The sequence below is a fragment of the Eschrichtius robustus genome, chromosome 17 (assembly GCF_028021215.1).
Source record: "Eschrichtius robustus isolate mEscRob2 chromosome 17, mEscRob2.pri, whole genome shotgun sequence".
In the NCBI taxonomy this organism is placed as follows: domain Eukaryota; kingdom Metazoa; phylum Chordata; class Mammalia; order Artiodactyla; family Eschrichtiidae; genus Eschrichtius; species Eschrichtius robustus.
In genome coordinates, this window is record NC_090840.1 from 24298406 (window position 1) to 24315877 (window position 17472).

General features: G+C 35.4%; 1 protein-coding gene across 3 annotated transcripts in view; it reads left to right on the forward strand.

The window, feature by feature from the left end:
- Nucleotides 1-13128, forward strand: part of ZBTB10 (zinc finger and BTB domain containing 10) — a 38962-nt gene extending 25834 nt beyond the window's left edge. For 2 of the 3 annotated variants that reach the window (XM_068525953.1, XM_068525951.1), the window contains exons 4-6: nucleotides 9955-10131; nucleotides 10331-10503; nucleotides 10783-13128. In XM_068525953.1, coding sequence (XP_068382054.1) covers nucleotides 9955-10131; nucleotides 10331-10503; nucleotides 10783-11088 — 656 coding nt within the window. In that variant the 3' untranslated portion in view covers nucleotides 11089-13128. The remainder of the gene's footprint in view (nucleotides 1-9954; nucleotides 10132-10330; nucleotides 10504-10782) is intronic. The other variant, XM_068525952.1, reaches the window with a different exon arrangement.
- The last annotated feature ends 4344 nt before the right edge of the window (nucleotides 13129-17472 follow it).

Sequence of the window (17472 nt, forward strand, 5' to 3'; positions counted from 1 at the left end):
AATGATAGAATTGGAAAAACACCTGTTTTTCAATGTCCACGGGAAATAATTCAAGGTCATCATTGGATAGTAAGCCACCATTGATGGGCTTATCCCATGATGACTGGGCGAAAGTTTGTTGTAATAGCATTTTCGCGTGGTCTCAGTATCATACCACAGGTTACTTTTGTTCCCAAAGGAGAAAAGATATCTGTACAGTAAAGAGATCTGATGAACATGATCATAGCCAAGTGATTAAACTTAGTATGCCTCCTGGTATGATGCACTAGCTGGCACACATCACCTATGTCTTATAGTGTACTTGCCAGAATGTTTCACTCGACTTTATTCATGAGGAGAAAAAAAGACGAATCTCTCCAAATCCAGCACGTCCAGATTCTAAAATGTTAATGCCAAGAAAGACAAGCAGAGGAACCACTAGGTCGAAGGAGACCAATGAGACCAACTTAAATGCATTTTGCATTATGTCAATCTTTTATTATATCATTGATCCAAAAAAAAAAGAGAAAAATGAAGAGGTATTTTGGGGATAGTTGGAAAGGTGAATACGTAGTCTGGGTTAAATGATAGTCTTAACAATTTTAAAAATTCTTGGATGTGATAAAGGCACTATGGTTTATATAGGAGGAAGTTCTAAAAGATGCATGCTGTGTTTAGGGGTGAAGTGATGAAGCATGCAAGTTGTTTTCAAATAGTACACAAAGGTATGTATATGTATACATAGAAAGCACATGTGACAAGACTAACATTTGTTGAAGATACATAAAGGGATATGGGATATTCAGTGATTCAGTTTCTGTAGCTTTGGAAATCTTTATAAACAATTGATGGGGACCGGGACAACTATGGGGGTACTTTTACAGAAAACTCTCAGGGGCTTTTGAATATACAGTGTGCACGGACCAAAATTAAGCCATAATTCTGAAGAAACTGCCTTAAGGTGGTTTCTCCTAACTGTTGAAAAGAATTTACAAAGATTTTGAAGTTAGCAGTTTACAGATTAGATGCGTTGAATTTTGAACACTTGTCTCTTGTACAGAAAATCACTAATAGTGCCAAGAGTACTTTATTGCACTTTGCTTTCTTGTTTTAGAAATCTGGCTCAAGAATGGGTTTATTTAGTTGGGCATGTGAATTCAGATGTAAAATTTAAATTTGTGCACATAAACATATTCAGTGGAGGACGGTCCATATAATTCACTTCATTCTTAAAAAGCAAATCCTTGATTTAGAGTCATTTCTCTTTAGGGGACATTCTAATGCATTAATGAGTACTTTGGGGAATTCCCTGGCGGTCCAGTGGTTAGGATTCTGTGCTTCCACTGCAGGGGGCATGGGTTCAATCCCTGGTCAGGAAACTAAGATCCTGCAAGTTGCACGGTGCAGCCAAAAAAAAAAAAAGAAATAGTATTTTTGCAACTGAGATCCCTTGTGTTACGGTTTTTTTTTTTTTTAATTATTATCACCTTTAATTATTATTTATTTATTTATTTATTTAGGCTGTGTTGGGTCTTCGTTTCTGTGCGAGGGCTTCCTCTAGCTGCGGCAAGCGGGGGCCACTCTTCATCGCGGTGCGCGGGCCTCTCACTATCATGGCCTCTCGTTGCGGAGCACAGGCTCCAGACGCACAGGCTCAGTAGTTGTGGCTCACGGGCCTAGTTGCCCTGCGGCATGTGGGATCTTCCCAGACCAGGGCTCGAACCCGTGTCCCCTGCATTGGCAGGCAGATTCTCAACCACTGCGCCACCAGGGAAGCCCCCTGTGTTAACAGTTTTGACATCAAAAAGAAGTGCTTTCTTCTTAGTTTGCCATTCTGGAATAATGTACCCAGAAGGGTGTTATTAAACAGTAAGCACAATTTTAGAACTTAATGGCCTTAACAATCCTTCAGTTTTATGAATTGCAAAGGAAATACCTTTTTCAGTTTTCAAATGGGTGTTTTATCAGATTGTTTGAACATTAAATGTATCCTTCTTTGCAATCCAAAATAGTTACCTGAAATTTGCTGTTTGTGTGTTTACTTTTACTGTATATTTGTTTTCTAAATGCATTGGCACAATTTTCTTGGGTGGGCGGGTACTGCCATGATACTAGTCAGTTGGTACTGCCAATTCTGGGCATTTAAATTTTGGTTTGTTTGGGTTGTGGCTTTCTTTTGTTTTTGAAGTCTCCCTTCTTTATTTGTAACAATTGTATTTTAATTTTCTGCATCCTCTAACTCCAAAGTATCCTTTTTCTCCATCCCACTCAAAGGCGTAATACCTTGATTCAAGTTGCTCTTATACTTCCTAAAAGTAATTTGTACTGGTTATAAGAATTTGGAGAGCTCCACCCACCACCAGAGCCTCCCATCAAGCCTCTTAGATAGCCTCAACCACCAGAGGGCAGACAACAGAAGCAAAAAAAACTACAATCCTGCAGCCTGTGGACCAAAAACCACAGTCACAGAAAGATAGAGAAGATGAAAAGGCAGAGGGCTATGTACCAGATGAAGGAACAAGAAAAAACCCCAGAAAAACAACTAAATGAAGTGGAGATAGGCAACCTTCCAGAAAAAGAATTCAGAATAATGGGAGTGAAGATGATCCAGGACCTCAGAAAAACAATGGAGGCAAAGATCGAGAAGATGCAAGAAATGTTTAACAAAGACCTAGAAGAATTCAAGAACAAACAAACAGAGATGAACAATACAATAACTGAAATGAAAACTACACTAGAAGGAATCAATAGTAGAATAACTGAGGCAGAAGAACGGATAAGTGACCTGGAAGACAGAATGGTGGAATTCACTGCTGCGGAACAGACTAAAGAAAAAAGAATGAAAAGAAATGAAGACAGCCTAAGAGACCTCTGGGACAACATTAAACCAACAACATTCGCATTATAGGGGTCCCAGAAGGAGAAGAGAGAGAGAAAGGACCAGAGAAAATATTTGAAGAGATTATAGTCGAAAACTTCCCTAACATGGGAAAGGAAATAGCCACCCAAGTCCAGGAAGCGCAGAGAGTCCCATACAGAATAAACCCAAGGAGAAACACGCCGAGACACATAGTAATCAAAGTGGCAAAAATTAAAGACAAAGAAAAATTATTGAAAGCAGCAAGGGAAAAACGACAAATAACATACGAGGGAACTCCCATAAGGTTAACAGCTGATTTCTCAGCAGAAACTCTGCAAGCCAGAAGGGAGTGGCATGATATACTTAAAGTGATGAAAGGGAAGAACCTACAACCAAGATTACTCTACCCGGCAAGGATCTCATTTAGATTTGATGGAGAAATCAAAAGCTTTACAGACAAGCAAAACCTAACAATTCAGCACCAGCAACGCAGCTCTACAACAAATGCTAAAGGAACTTCTCTAAGTGGGAAACACAAGAGAAGAAAAGGACCTACAAAAACAAACCCAAAACAATTAAGAAAATGGTCATAGGAACATACATATCGATAATTACCTTAAACGTGAATGGATTAAATGCCCCAACCAAAAGACATAGACTGGCTGAATGGATACAAAAACAAGACCCATATATATGCTGTCTACAAGAGACCCACTTTAGACCTAGGGACACATACAGACTGAAAGTGAGGGGATGGAAAAAGATATTCCATGCAAATGGAAATCAAAAGAAAGCTGGAGTAGCTATACTCATATCAGATAAAATAGACTTTAAAGTAAAGAATGTTACAAGAGACAAGGAAGGACACTACATAATGATCCAGGGATCAATCCAAGAAGAAGATATAACAATTATAAATATATATGCACCCAACATAGGAGCACCTCAATACATAAGGCAACTGCTAACAGCTATAAAAGAGGAAATCGACAATAACACAATAATAGTGGGGGACTTTAACACCTCACTTACACCAATGGACAGATCATCCAAAATGAAAATAAATAAGGAAACAGAAGCTTTAAATGACACAATAGACCAGATAGATTTAATTGATATATATAGGACATCCCATCCAAAAACAGCAGATTACACGTTCTTCTCAAGTGCGCACGGAACATTCTCCAGGATAGATCACATCTTGGGTCACAAATCAAGCCTCAGTAAATTTAAGAAAATTGAAATCATATCAAGCATCTTTTCTGACCACAACGCTATGAGATTAGAAATGAATTACAGGGAAAAAAACGTAAAAAAGACAAACACATGGAGGCTAAACAATACGTTACTAAATAACCAAGAGATCACTGAAGAAATCAAAGAGGAAATAAAAAAATACCTAGAGACAAATGACAATGAAAACACGACGACGCAAAACCTATGGGATGCAGCAAAAGCGGTTCTAAGAGGGAAGTTTATAGCTATACAAGCCTACCTAAAGAAACAAGAAAAATCTCAAGTAAACAATCTAACCTTACACCTAAAGAAACTAGAGAAAGAAGAACAAACAAAACCCAAAGTTAGCAGAAGGAAAGAAATCATAAAGATCAGAGCAGAAATAAATGAAATAGAAACAAAGAAAACAACAGCAAAGATCAATAAAACTAAAAGTTGGTTCTTTGAGAAGATAAACAAAATTGATAAGCCATTAGCCAGACTCATCAAGAAAAAGAGGGAGAGGACTCAAATCAATAAAATCAGAAATGAAAAAGGAGAAGTTACAACAGACACTGCAGAAATACAAAGCATCCTAAGAGACTACTACAAGCAACTTTATGCCAATAAAATGGACAACCTGGAAGAAATGGACAAATTCTTAGAAAGGTATAACCTTCCAAGACTGAATCAGGAAGAAACAGAAAATATGAACAGACCAATCACAAGTAATGAAATTGAAACTGTGATTAAAAATCTTCCAACAAACAAAAGTCCAGGACCAGATGGCTTCACAGGTGAATTCTATCAAACATTTAGAGAAGAGCTAACACCCATCCTTCTCAAACTCTTCCAAAAAATTGCAGAGGAAGGAACACTCCCAAACTCATTCTATGAGGCCACCATCACCCTGATACGAAAACCAGACAAAGACACTACAAAAAAAGAAAATTACAGACCAATATCACTGATGAATATAGATGCAAAAATCCTCAACAAAATACTAGCAAACAGAATCCAACAACACATTAAAAGGATCATACACCACGATCAAGTGGGATTTATCCCAGGGATGCAAGGATTCTTCAATATACGCAAATCAATCAATGTGATACACCATATTAACAAATTGAAGAATAAAAACCATATGATCATCTCAGTAGATGCATAAAAAGCTTTTGACAAAATTCAACACCCATTTCTGATAAAAACTCTCCAGAAAGTGGGCATAGAGGGAACCTACCTCAACATAATAAAGGCCATATATGACAAACCCAGAGCAAACATCATTCTCAATGGTGAAAAACTTAAAGCATTTCCTCTAAGATCAGGAACGAGACAAGGATGTCCACTCTCACCACTGTTATTCAACATAGTTCTGGAAGTCCTAGCCACGGCAATCAGAGAAGAAAAAGAAATAAAAGGAATACAAATTGGAAAAGAAGAAGTAAAACTGTCACTGTTTGCGGATGACATGATACTATACATAGAGAATCCTAAAACTGCCACCAGAAAACTGCTAGAGCTAATTAATGAATATGGTAAAGTTGCAGGATACAAAATTAATGCGCAGAAATCTCTTGCATTCCTATACACTAATGATGAAAAATCTGAAAGAGAAATTATGGAAACACTCCCATTTACCATTGCAACAAAAAGAATAAAATACCTAGGAATAAACCTACCTAGGGAGACAAAAGACCTGTATGCAGAAAACTATAAGACACTGATGAAAGAAATTAAAGATGATACCAACAGATGGAGAGATATGCCATGTTCTTGGATTGGAAGAATCAACATTGTGAAAATGAGTATACTACCCAAAGCAATCTACAGATTCAATGCAATCCCTATCAAATTACCAATGGCATTTTTTACAGAGCTAGAACAAATCATCTTAAAATTTGTATGGAGACACAAAAGACCCCGAATAGCCAAAGCAGTCTTGAGGCAAAAAAATGGAGCTGGAGGAATCAGACTCCCTGACTTCAGACTATACTACAAAGCTACAGTAATCAAGACAATATGGTACTGGCACAAAAACAGAAACATAGATCAATGGAACAAGATAGAAAGCCCAGAGATTAACCCACGCACCTATGGTCAACTAATCTATGACAAAGGAGGCAAAGATATACAATGGAGAAAAGACAGTCTCTTCAATAAGTGGTGCTGGGAAAACTGGACAGCTACATGTAAAAGAATGAAATTAGAATACTCCCTAACACCATACACAAAAATAAACTCAAAATGGATTAGAGACCTAAATATAAGACTGGACACTATAAAACTCTTAGAGGAAAACATAGGAAGAACACTCTTTGACATAAATCACAGCAAGATCTTTTTTGATCCACCTCCTAGAGTAATGGAAATAAAAACAAAAATAAACAAGTGGGACCTAATGAAACTTCAAAGCTTTTGCACAGCAAAGGAAACCGTAAACAAGACGAAAAGACAACCCTCAGAATGGGAGAAAATATTTGCAAATGAATCAACGGACAAAGGATTAATCTCCAAAATATATAAACAGCTCATTCAGCTCAATATCAAAGAAACAAACACCCCAATCCAAAAATGGGCAGAAGACCTAAATAGACATTTCTCCAAAGAAGACATACAGACGGCCACGAAGCACATGAAAAGATGCTCAACATCACTAATTATTAGAGAAATGCAAATCAAAACTACAATGAGGTATCACCTCACTCCTGTTAGAATGGGCATCATCAGAAAATCTACAAACAACAAATGCTGGAGAGGGTGTGGAGAAAAGGGAAACCTCTTGCACTGTTGGTGGGAATGTAAATTGATACAGCCACTATGGAGAACAATATGGAGGTTCCTTAAAAAACTAAAAATAGAATTACCATATGACCCAGCAATCCCACTACTGGGCATATACCCAGAGAAAACCATAATTCAAAAAGACACTTGCACCCGAATGTTCATTGCAGCACTATTTACAATAGCCAGGTCATGGAAGCAACCTAAATGCCCATCAACAGACGAATGGATAAAGAAGTTGTGGAACATATATACAATGGAATATTACTCAGCCATAAAAAGGAACGAAATTGAGTCATTTGTTGAGACGTGGATGGATCTAGAGACTGTCATACAGAGTGAAGTAAGTCAGAAAGAGAAAAGCAAATATCGTATATTAATGCATGTATGTGGAACCTAGAAAAATGGTACAGATGAGCCAGTTTGCAGGGCAGAAGTTGAGACACAGATGTAGAGAATGGACATATGGACACCAAGGGGGGAAAACTGCGGTGAGGTGGGGATGGTGGTGTGCTGAATTGGGCGATTGGGATTGACATGTATACACTGATGTGTATAAAATTGATGCTTAATAAGAACCTGCAGTATAAAAAAACAAAACAACTAATACTAAACTTTCATTGGGTTATTTGTATGAAAATATGTTAATATAAATGTTTCAGACATTACATGAAATTTCTAAAAATCTTATATTTGTATTTGTATGGAAATATGTATGGAAATATGTTAATATAAATGTTTCAGACATTAAAAAAAAAAAAGAATTTGGAGAGACGAAAGAAATTTGAGATGAGGCTTTCTTAATTTGAATTACCATTTTGTATTCCACATACGGTTTTCTTGCCTGGACCATGGATGCTTTTTATTGTATCTTACTATAGGTCTAGAGAAACATTTCACGTGTTAAAAATCTTCAATTCTGAATCTTGAGTTACCAAGTCATCACTTGTTTTAGGGCTGCTCTCTTTATTCTTATGCAGTGAATAATATTTTGTTGGATATTAGCATATCTAACATTTATGAGGTTAATTTTCCAAGTTTTTTGAGCAAGTGAAAAATAGTACATGTTAGCACTTTGCTAGATACATTTATTCAACAAATAATTGAATGGTGTATGTTTTGGACATTAGAAATACTGAGGTGAGTAACAGGCACAGTCCTTGCTCTTAGAGCTTACTTTGTTTTGTACTGATTTGGACAAGAGCTATGAATCATAAAACTCAAACTTTATGTAGAAATGTGAAACTGAAAGTTGATGAACTTTCACAGGCTACTACTCCCAACCTTATCTCTATCACACACATATAGATATGGTGTCTCACTTTAGGATTCTGAAACTTTACCCCAAGCAGTATTACAGTTAAATTATATAATTATGGATACAGAGGGCTTTCCTAACATTAAAAAAAAAAGTGGGTGAAGGTATTCCAGGTACAAAACAATTTACAATAGTAGTAATGAATTGCAATTTTTAAATACCTTAAGACCTTTCTGTGTTGTTGGGTATTGATACTTTCAACTTTTCCTTAAGAGGGAAATCTTAAGTTCTTTTTTTTTTTTTTATAAATTAATTAATTAATTTATGGCTGTGTTGGGTCTTCGTTTCTGTGCGAGGGCTTTCTCTAGTTGCGGCAAGTGGGGGCCACTCTTAATCACGGTGCGTGGGCCTCCCACCATCGCGGCCTCTCTTGTTGCGGAGCACAGGCTCCAGACGTGCAGGCTCAGTAATTGTGGCTCACGGGCCCAGTTGCTCTGCGGCATGTGGGGTCTTCCCAGACCAGGGCTCGAACCCATGTCCCCTGCATTGGCAGGCAGATTCTCAACCACTGCGCCACCAGGGAAGCCCCTTAAGTTCTTTTAATTTTTAAAAGAAGCAATGTATCTGGGAAGTAGATACAGGAAATTGAATTCTTAGAAAACCCATTTGGCAATCATTCTTTTATAAAATCGTGTATATGGGAGGAAAATTATTAAATTGCTGCACGAGTGTGCTGTGCATATATCCTAGAAAGCAGTGTTCTAAGCAGGGGAAGGAGTAAGTGCAAAGTGTAAAGGCCTTAAAGTGGGAGCCAATTTATCATGGTGGAACAGCACAGAGGCCAGTATGATTGGAAGAGAGTAACCAAGGGGGTGGTTTGGAAACAAGGGCTAGATCAGGTAAGGCTTTGTAGTATATTGGAAGTTTTTGGCTTGTACTATGAGTACGATGGTTAGTCCTTGCTCTGATTTAAAGTTTTAAAAGAATCTCTGAGATTGCTGTGTTGAGAATAAACTCTAGGAAGGCAGCACAGTGTGAGCTGGGAGACAAGCAGATGGCTATTGAAGATAATCCAGAGGCAGCAGTTGATGGTCAATTGGAATAGGATGTCAGTAGTTATGGGGGATTCTGGATATCTTCACATTGCCAAAGGATTCCTGGATCCGAGGAATTACATACATATTCAAGATGGAATTAAATGCAGAGGAGATGATTCCTACTTTAGCTTGTCTGAAGATCCCCAGGCACAAATTCCCTAAGGTTCATTGAGTCTACTTTCCAGACTTTTATTTATTTAAGGATGACATTAGAGAGGTGTTGATGAACCCCCAGATTCCCCGTTACCTTGCACCAGTGTGTCTGAAACAACAAACAAGGGTCTAATAATACAAGAACTTTACATTTGTAATTACCCTATATTTATATTCTTCATCCTTAGCCCATTTCTTCTCTACTGATACGAGACTATGCCATTCCACAGCTGGGTTTCCCATTCCACAGCTGATACTGGTCTTAAGTGATAGTATAGTTAGAAACAGCAGCTATTAAAAGGGTAGTTTCAGGTGGCTCCACATACCATTAAATAGTATTTTTATTTTACTGAATTTTTTTTTCTGTGGTTGAATTGTATTTTAAACTTTAGTTTGTTTTCTATTCTAATAGCCTGCCAACCAGGATATTATAAATTGGGATAATAAGGTATGAGGCCATCTCAGCTTTAGACTAAAATATAGTTTTTAATTCAGCTATTTTATATTAAGCTGTTCTATCATAAAATATAGATTTTTTTTTATTCTAATAAGAGACAGATCTTAATTACCATCATTACATCAGGATCACTTTTCAATTGTTTTAGGTCCTTCACATGATTTCAAGTATGGCCTGATGCCTGGCCCTTCAAGCGATTTCAAGTATGGGTTGCTACCAGGTACTTCAAATGATTTCAAGTATGGATTGCTACCAGGTGCTTCTAACGATTTCAAGTATGGATTATTGCCTGAATCTTGGCCAAAACAAGAAACTTGGGAAAATGGCAAGTATTAGTCAAACATCTATAGAATTCTTAATACTTTTTATCAATTAAAAGCTTCCACATTCTGGGTTCTAAAAAACTCAGATACTAGTAGCCCTATAATAATCCCTGTTCTCAGGAATAGACAAGCTTTTGATAGCAAGTTTTCTGTTTAATATATAATAAGTGCTTTTTTTTGTTTGTTTTTTAATTCTCAAAGGTGAATCATCTCTAATCATGAACAAGTTAAAATGCCCTCATTGTAGCTATGTAGCCAAATACAGACGAACACTAAAAAGGCATTTGCTCATTCATACGGGAGTCAGATCATTTAGCTGTGATATTTGTGGGAAACTGTTTACTCGCAGAGAACATGTAAAAAGACATTCCCTGGTAAGTAACTTTAAATGTAACTGATCTTTGAGATAAAGTATATTTGTGTCAGTGAAGCTTAAGATATTTTAACACTATTACCTGCAAATTTAAGGAAGGTAGATTATTAAATAAATTGCTTTAAACAATGAATGTGATTTATGAACCAGTACTGAACTTGATACAGAAAGATAATGATGTATTTACTCATTGTTAAATGGGATGTTTAATTTGAATGGTTCAAATGTATTATATTGTCTGTACTATTCTTACATTGGATTTTTTCCCCCCTTCAATTAGGTGCATAAAAAGGATAAAAAATACAAATGTATGGTGTGTAAGAAGATCTTCATGTTAGCAGCCAGTGTTGGAATAAGACATGGATCTCGACGCTATGGTGTTTGTGTAGACTGTGCAGATAAATCACAACCAGGAGGGCAGGAAGGTGTAGATCAGGGACAGGATACAGATTTCCCTCGGGATGAAGAATATGAGGGGAACGGAGGAGGAGAAGCTGATGAAGAGCTGGTTGATGATGGAGAGGATCAGAATGATGCATCTCGATGGGATGAATCCGGAGATGTTTGTATGTCTCTAGATGACTAACTGACCTACTATACTCCTCAAGGATGCTGCATTTGGACATAATATGAATCAACAATTTGAACTGTTGAACTTGAAGGCTTGCAAAATATGGTACATGCTGGATGGTAGTTATGTTGCTGTGAAAACTGTAGGGTCAAAGCCTTATAGCAAAAAAAATTTTTTTTTATATTTGCACAGGACTGTACAGCAGACAACCTTGTGGTTGGATTACATGGAGTCCACACATCTTCAGTCAGTTATCAAAGTAAAAATATTTTTTATTTATAGGATATACAGTAACTATTTGGGTCCTATGGAAATATAGTACCTGTTCTTAAAAAGCTTACATTCATGTGCCACTTTAACATGAATGAAGAAAATCCATTATTAAGAGTACAGTGACAGCTGACCTAATTACTCTGTCCATCAAACCACTCAGGCTAGTTTGTACTAGTAGAGTTTTGTTTCTATTTTTATTTTTATTAATTTTATTTTTTTTAATACAGATTTTCAGTGAGGGGCCTTTTCAACCCCATTGGTTCTACTTTTCTGTATTTTCCATTTTAATTTGCTTCATAACTTAAACCAAGTCTCTTCTAGTCTTAGGTATTATTTCTCAATTTTGTGCTGATGGGCATGTCTCTAAGAACTGGAGAGGTAATTTATTAGAATGAACTAACTGACTTCCTCCATTCCCCTTTTCCTTTTTGACATGAATTTTACTACTTTACAAATGAAGAATGATGTTGCAAAGTACCGTGGTGAGGTTGACAAATACCACTAAAATGATTATGATTTAGAAGTAACTTTTTCCTGCTGCTCTAATCTGATAAATGGTTACTATATGACGTTTTCTGACAAGGCATTCGGTTTTGGGTATCTGTTACTTTGGCACTACTCTTGTTTGCTTCTTTTTATTTTTGCCAGTGTACTATACCTCAGTCCTATTTGAAAAGACAGAAATCTAATCGAAAGAAAAGTCATAGATAAAATGATTTGTTTTATAATTTATCCTCCATGTCCAGTTTTGGTTAGCTTGTTATGCAATATAAGTGAAATACCAGGTTTTTACTCCTGTGCCCTTTTTATCATTAAAATTAACACAAAAAGTGCATTCTCTTTTGTTTCATACTTACTGGGGTATTCAGTGTTTGAAATTATGATAGATAATTTAGTTAATTTATTTTTCAATTCCTTGAAGTCACTACATCTTGATATATAGTCTTTCTAGTAGTCACCATGATTCAACAATCTGCAAAAATCTTACAAATAAAGCATTGAGAGGCTTTACAATTTTTATTCTGTTAACTAAATTCTTCAGGGTACAAGGGGGTGATGTGTTAAGTTGAAATTGCCAGACTTATTTAGCCTGATGACAGATGAATTAGCTGATTGACTCACAGCAGCATTTCACGTAATTGATATTAACATGCACAACATTTATCAGGAACATATTGTATATTATATAAGATTGAGGGATATCATATTTTCAGCTTTCTTTTAAATAGAAATTGAGTATATTTTCCTATTTTATATCAGGTAACTAAATTATGCTAGTCGTGTGGAAAAAATTGCAAAGTACACTTTGACAGACATAATCCTTTTGGTGCTCCATCCGATCAAAGTTGGAAAGATGATAGGTTTTTTAAGAGACAGGCTTTCTTATCGTCTCTGATTTCAGTAGAAAAATGGTTTAACGTTAGACACTGATGCTTCTGCTTGGATAAATCAAAGAAAGATAAAGTACAGTTACATGGTTAGATGCATCATTTGTCACCTAAACTTTATCATAGTTTCTACAAAACTGAAAAACTGACATGAATAGTTTTGGTTTGACTTTTAAGACTGAAGAGTACATCTTTTTCTCAATGTTCTAGACAAATGAGTAAAATGTAATTCTGGTTGGGTCCAAAGTAGACGTTAGTTGGGCAAAGATACTATGAATGGAAAAGTATTTTAAACGTAAAATGTTCTGCTTTGTGAATATGTAAGTATAGTATAAAGATTTCTTTCATCCCATTTATCCCTCTCCTTTAAAATAAACCATAGTTTACAATTGGTAGATCTGTCTATATATAAATATATATTAAAGAGAAAAGATATATATCTAAAAATCACCTAAGTCTGCTTTATTAGATTCACTTCAGTGAACTACAGTTCACTTATTGCATAGAAACTGGACTTGGCTTTACATTCTTAATGTACTTTTACTTTTCCTTAAGATATGAACTTACTCTCTTTAAACTGAATTTTCTTTTACTACTTAAATCATTTATGTATATCTGGTAAATTATGACCAAATTTTTGTTAGATTGCATACAGTAAATTGAAATACACTCTTGGTACACTACGGGATTGTTGTGCTTTTGTTTTGGTTTTAGTTGGAAACAAGGTTTGATGTAGATGGCTTGTTACTGTTAATTTAAAATATTCTATAATTATTGTCCATTACCTTTTATGTTGTGTTGTGACAGATTTGGCTATATTTTTAGTCAACTGAAATATACTTTAAGAGTTTGTTTTTAGAAAGGTAATCCAAAGGAAAAATGTTTATACTCTTGAATATATTAGCCTCAGCCTATATAAAAATTTCGTCTTTAAAGTAAACATTTTACCAGAAACAGAATTGACAGATTTTTCTACTTGCTGACTGCCTAACTTATTTTGTTTCATGATCTCGAGGGGACTGCCTTTTCCCTTCCAGATCTTTTTTAAAAAAATAGTTTAGTACTAAGGTATACTACTGGATGTTTCTATTTTTTTAAGTATATTCTTTTTCTGACTTACAGTACAATTTCAGGAAGTTGATAGATACTAAGAACTTACGATTGGTCTCAGAGAGGTGACAATGGAATACTCAAAATTTTGTCTGTGGAGCCCTGGCGGAATTATGTGTTACGCATTTGCTGAATTTTTCTCTTGTAACTTATATTTTAAATGAAAAATATTTTAGAGCTTTTATTTAATGAAGGGGAAGAGTATAAACTGTTCATTTCCTATTCATTTTGTAGTAACAGACCCTCTCATAAATCAAGATCATGTATTCTTTCTTAACGAGTCTCAGAGACAGTTACTTCATACGGTCCCTGATTTTTCATTGTTATTGGCCCTCATTTTTCATATTCACTAGATATTTTGCTAAGTTTTAGCACCATAGCAATTAAGAGCTAAAAAAAACATTATAGGAAGGGGAAACTGAACAGTAATGAGTAGCTCTGAAATCTGGGGGGAAAACATGAGCTGGTTTTGGTAGAGCCATCCTGATGAAGGAAGAGTGAGATGAATGAGTTAATTCATGTAAAGCGCTTAGAACACTGCCTGGTGCGTAATAGGGGCATGACTCATCTTAGTTGTTTAATAATACATGGATACCAAGACGAAAAGAAGTGGGAAAAGGGGTGGAGAATAGGGAGAAAATAGGGAATGAAAAGATTGCGGCTTAGAAATTTGTAGTAATACAATGTGCTGTAAAAGGCCTGAAGATGACTGGAATAGTATAATAGGGGAAAGTGTGATGGAAGATGGGTCTTAAAAATCATAAAATTTAAAACCAATAAGTTTTATTTATGTTTTTAGGATGTTAACATAGGATGAAAAAGTTATTTTTCTGAATAATTCCAAAAGCTAGCATTTTTTTTTAGTGCCTGCACGTGCCATGCGCTTTACATTATCTTATCAAATTCCCTATAAGTAGGTGCTATTGTCTCCATTTTATAGAAGAGGAAAGGCTCCATTGAAATTTGCTTAATTTAATTTCACTAATGTAACACAGTTACTAAGTGGTAGAGCTGGATTTTGACCAGGTCTGATTCTGAAGCCCATGCTCTTTTTAGGGGGCTCTATTGCCCCAACTTTTGTAGGATTTTAGCTCTTTAAAGGAGTCTGTCTATGGAGACATCTTTTTCCTGTAAAACAGCTATGTTAGGAATTTGAATGTCTAATCCTTCCTCCCCCAAATATCCTTAATACTCTTTCCTCCTAGTACAGCAATTGTTACATCACATGATTATAAGCAAGATACCCAACCTCAGTGTAGCACATGCTGTTAATTGGCTATAGCATTTTCATTTTTAAAAGGATGATTTTTAACTGAAGAACTAGATGTGAACCCCAGTTTTTGTGTCGTTCAGTCACCCAGATCCTTAAACTTAACTATGGTACATAATATACATGCTTAGAACTAACAGGTGTTTTTTTCTTAGTCACTTTAGGATTTTAAATGGAAAGGTTTTTTTTTCTTGCTGTATCCCTACTTTCAAGTGAAGTTGAACCGTTCAAGGTAGTTTAAAATGTATTAGGGATAAGCACACTTTAAAAGATATTTTCTAGCCCTGAATTTTATGACATTGGGTACTTAAAATTTGGAATATGCTGGCTATTGAGAACAAAATTTTGGGTTTAGGAGAGGGATGGTTGAGGCCATTATGAAATGGGAGAATCAGCATTTTAAACACTGTAAACATAAAAGAACACTTTCTTCTGCCTGCTGTTTGTAAAAGCTCTTTGGGAAGATCTTTTACGAAGACCAATTTTTTAATGTAATTTACCTACCTAGTATAAGTGTCCTAAGACATGTATGTAAACTTCCACAACTGTTTTGTCTGTGTATTTAGAAAATACACAAGAATCTTTATCAAACCTAAAAATATAAACTTGTGAGCACTGAACTGCTTCTGGCTTTGTGAATTTTGTTGACTCTGACATTTAATTCAGATTTCTTTGCTTTTAACATATACTAATTTAGACTAATTGGGGTCGGGAACACCTTTGTAAAATTTGACTTATGTATAATTCAGATACCTTTGTACTTAAGGTTTACAAGTTTGAATTGTAGAATATTAAGGGTTTTTTGGTTTGTCTCTTTATGTGAAGTGCATAAAAGACCCAAACTACCTCCTAGTAATGCTTGGAGAGCTGCTTTAATTAATAGCAGTGCTTTGTAATCAGCATATTGTCTTTCATCTTTATTACTTTTTTGGAATTCTCTACAGGTTGTAGAAAACATTGAAATATTCCTCCTGAAATGTACATACTTTTGGAAATGGGTTGAAAAGCCAAGGTGAACTACTTCATCTCATATTTGCTGCATACTAGTGGATTAATGGATTATAAGTAAATATATAAATTTCAAGTCTGAAACAATACAGAAAAAACATACTTTTAAGAGGTTTTTGTGGTGGTGGTGTTAGTAATAGCCCAAAGGAAATCATAGAATGACTAGATATCCAGGCTTTTAATTATTAAAGAAATGAGTTTTGATTTAGTTTGGAAAACAGCAAATTAATGGATGGGATGCCTGTATTGCATATAATTGTTAGTATCTAAACTTTTAAAAGAACTGTCATGTGGCAGAATTAGATATATTCTAATGGTTTATATAGATAGACTCTCTGCGGTTCCAAGGGATTAGGATTGGAACTGCTCAGAGTGCTCAAGGTTTAAAAAGCAGTTTTTAATAAATGAAGATGAAGTGGGATTACTCCAGGAAAAAACCAAACCCCCTCACCACTGGAGATGTCCTAAATAAAATGAAAGATTACCTGAGAAGCATTTTGGCTAAGGCAGTATTGACCAAAAATTTCTATTTCAAGATGGATTTTTTTGTTGTAATTTTTTTGGACCATTGTAGTTATCAACTTTTTGTTTTGCTTAGAATGTTGATAAAATTTTGTGTAAATATCTCATGAAGGATATTTTGACACCAAAATGAACACAGTTGAAACTTAGAATATCATGTTTAGCTTTATGGAAAAAACTGTTACTTGAGCTTTTTTCTTTTTCACTACAAGTCATCACAGACCAATGTTTGGAAGCTGGTGTAGGAAATTCAGTTATTGGATCTATAGTTAGATAAGAAAATTAGAGGTCCTTCAGATCTTAGTCTATGTCCTAAGTGAATTTTGAACTAAGGGAAATTTAAAAATGGACTACAGGAAATCTATTCAGTTAAAGTGAATAAAAAATAGGCTCCATAGTTGCATGGTGCCTTACATGCTATTAATACTACCTTCTGAATGTTTTTTCTTTTTTCCAATAGAATCAGTTTGGCAATAAGAAAATACTAATTTTCCACGCATAATTAGGTCTGTTTTAGAGTCTTAGTGAAAGACATGCAAAAGACAGCCTTCTTGACACATGTCCCAACAGCTGTTGAGAGGACAATATATAAAATGGTCTCAATAATTGTAGATTTTTTTTGGGTGTAAAGAAACTTTATAAAGATTTAGGAGATAACTAATATAGAATTGATTCCCAGAGAGGGAACTATAATGACTTTGCAGTCAATTTTAGACCAGGGCTCCTCGGCTTTCATTTCAGTATCTTCCCCACAACAAACTCATTCAATAAATATTCAACATTTGGGAAAACTTTCACATTAGAGACTACAAATTATATTCAGATAAA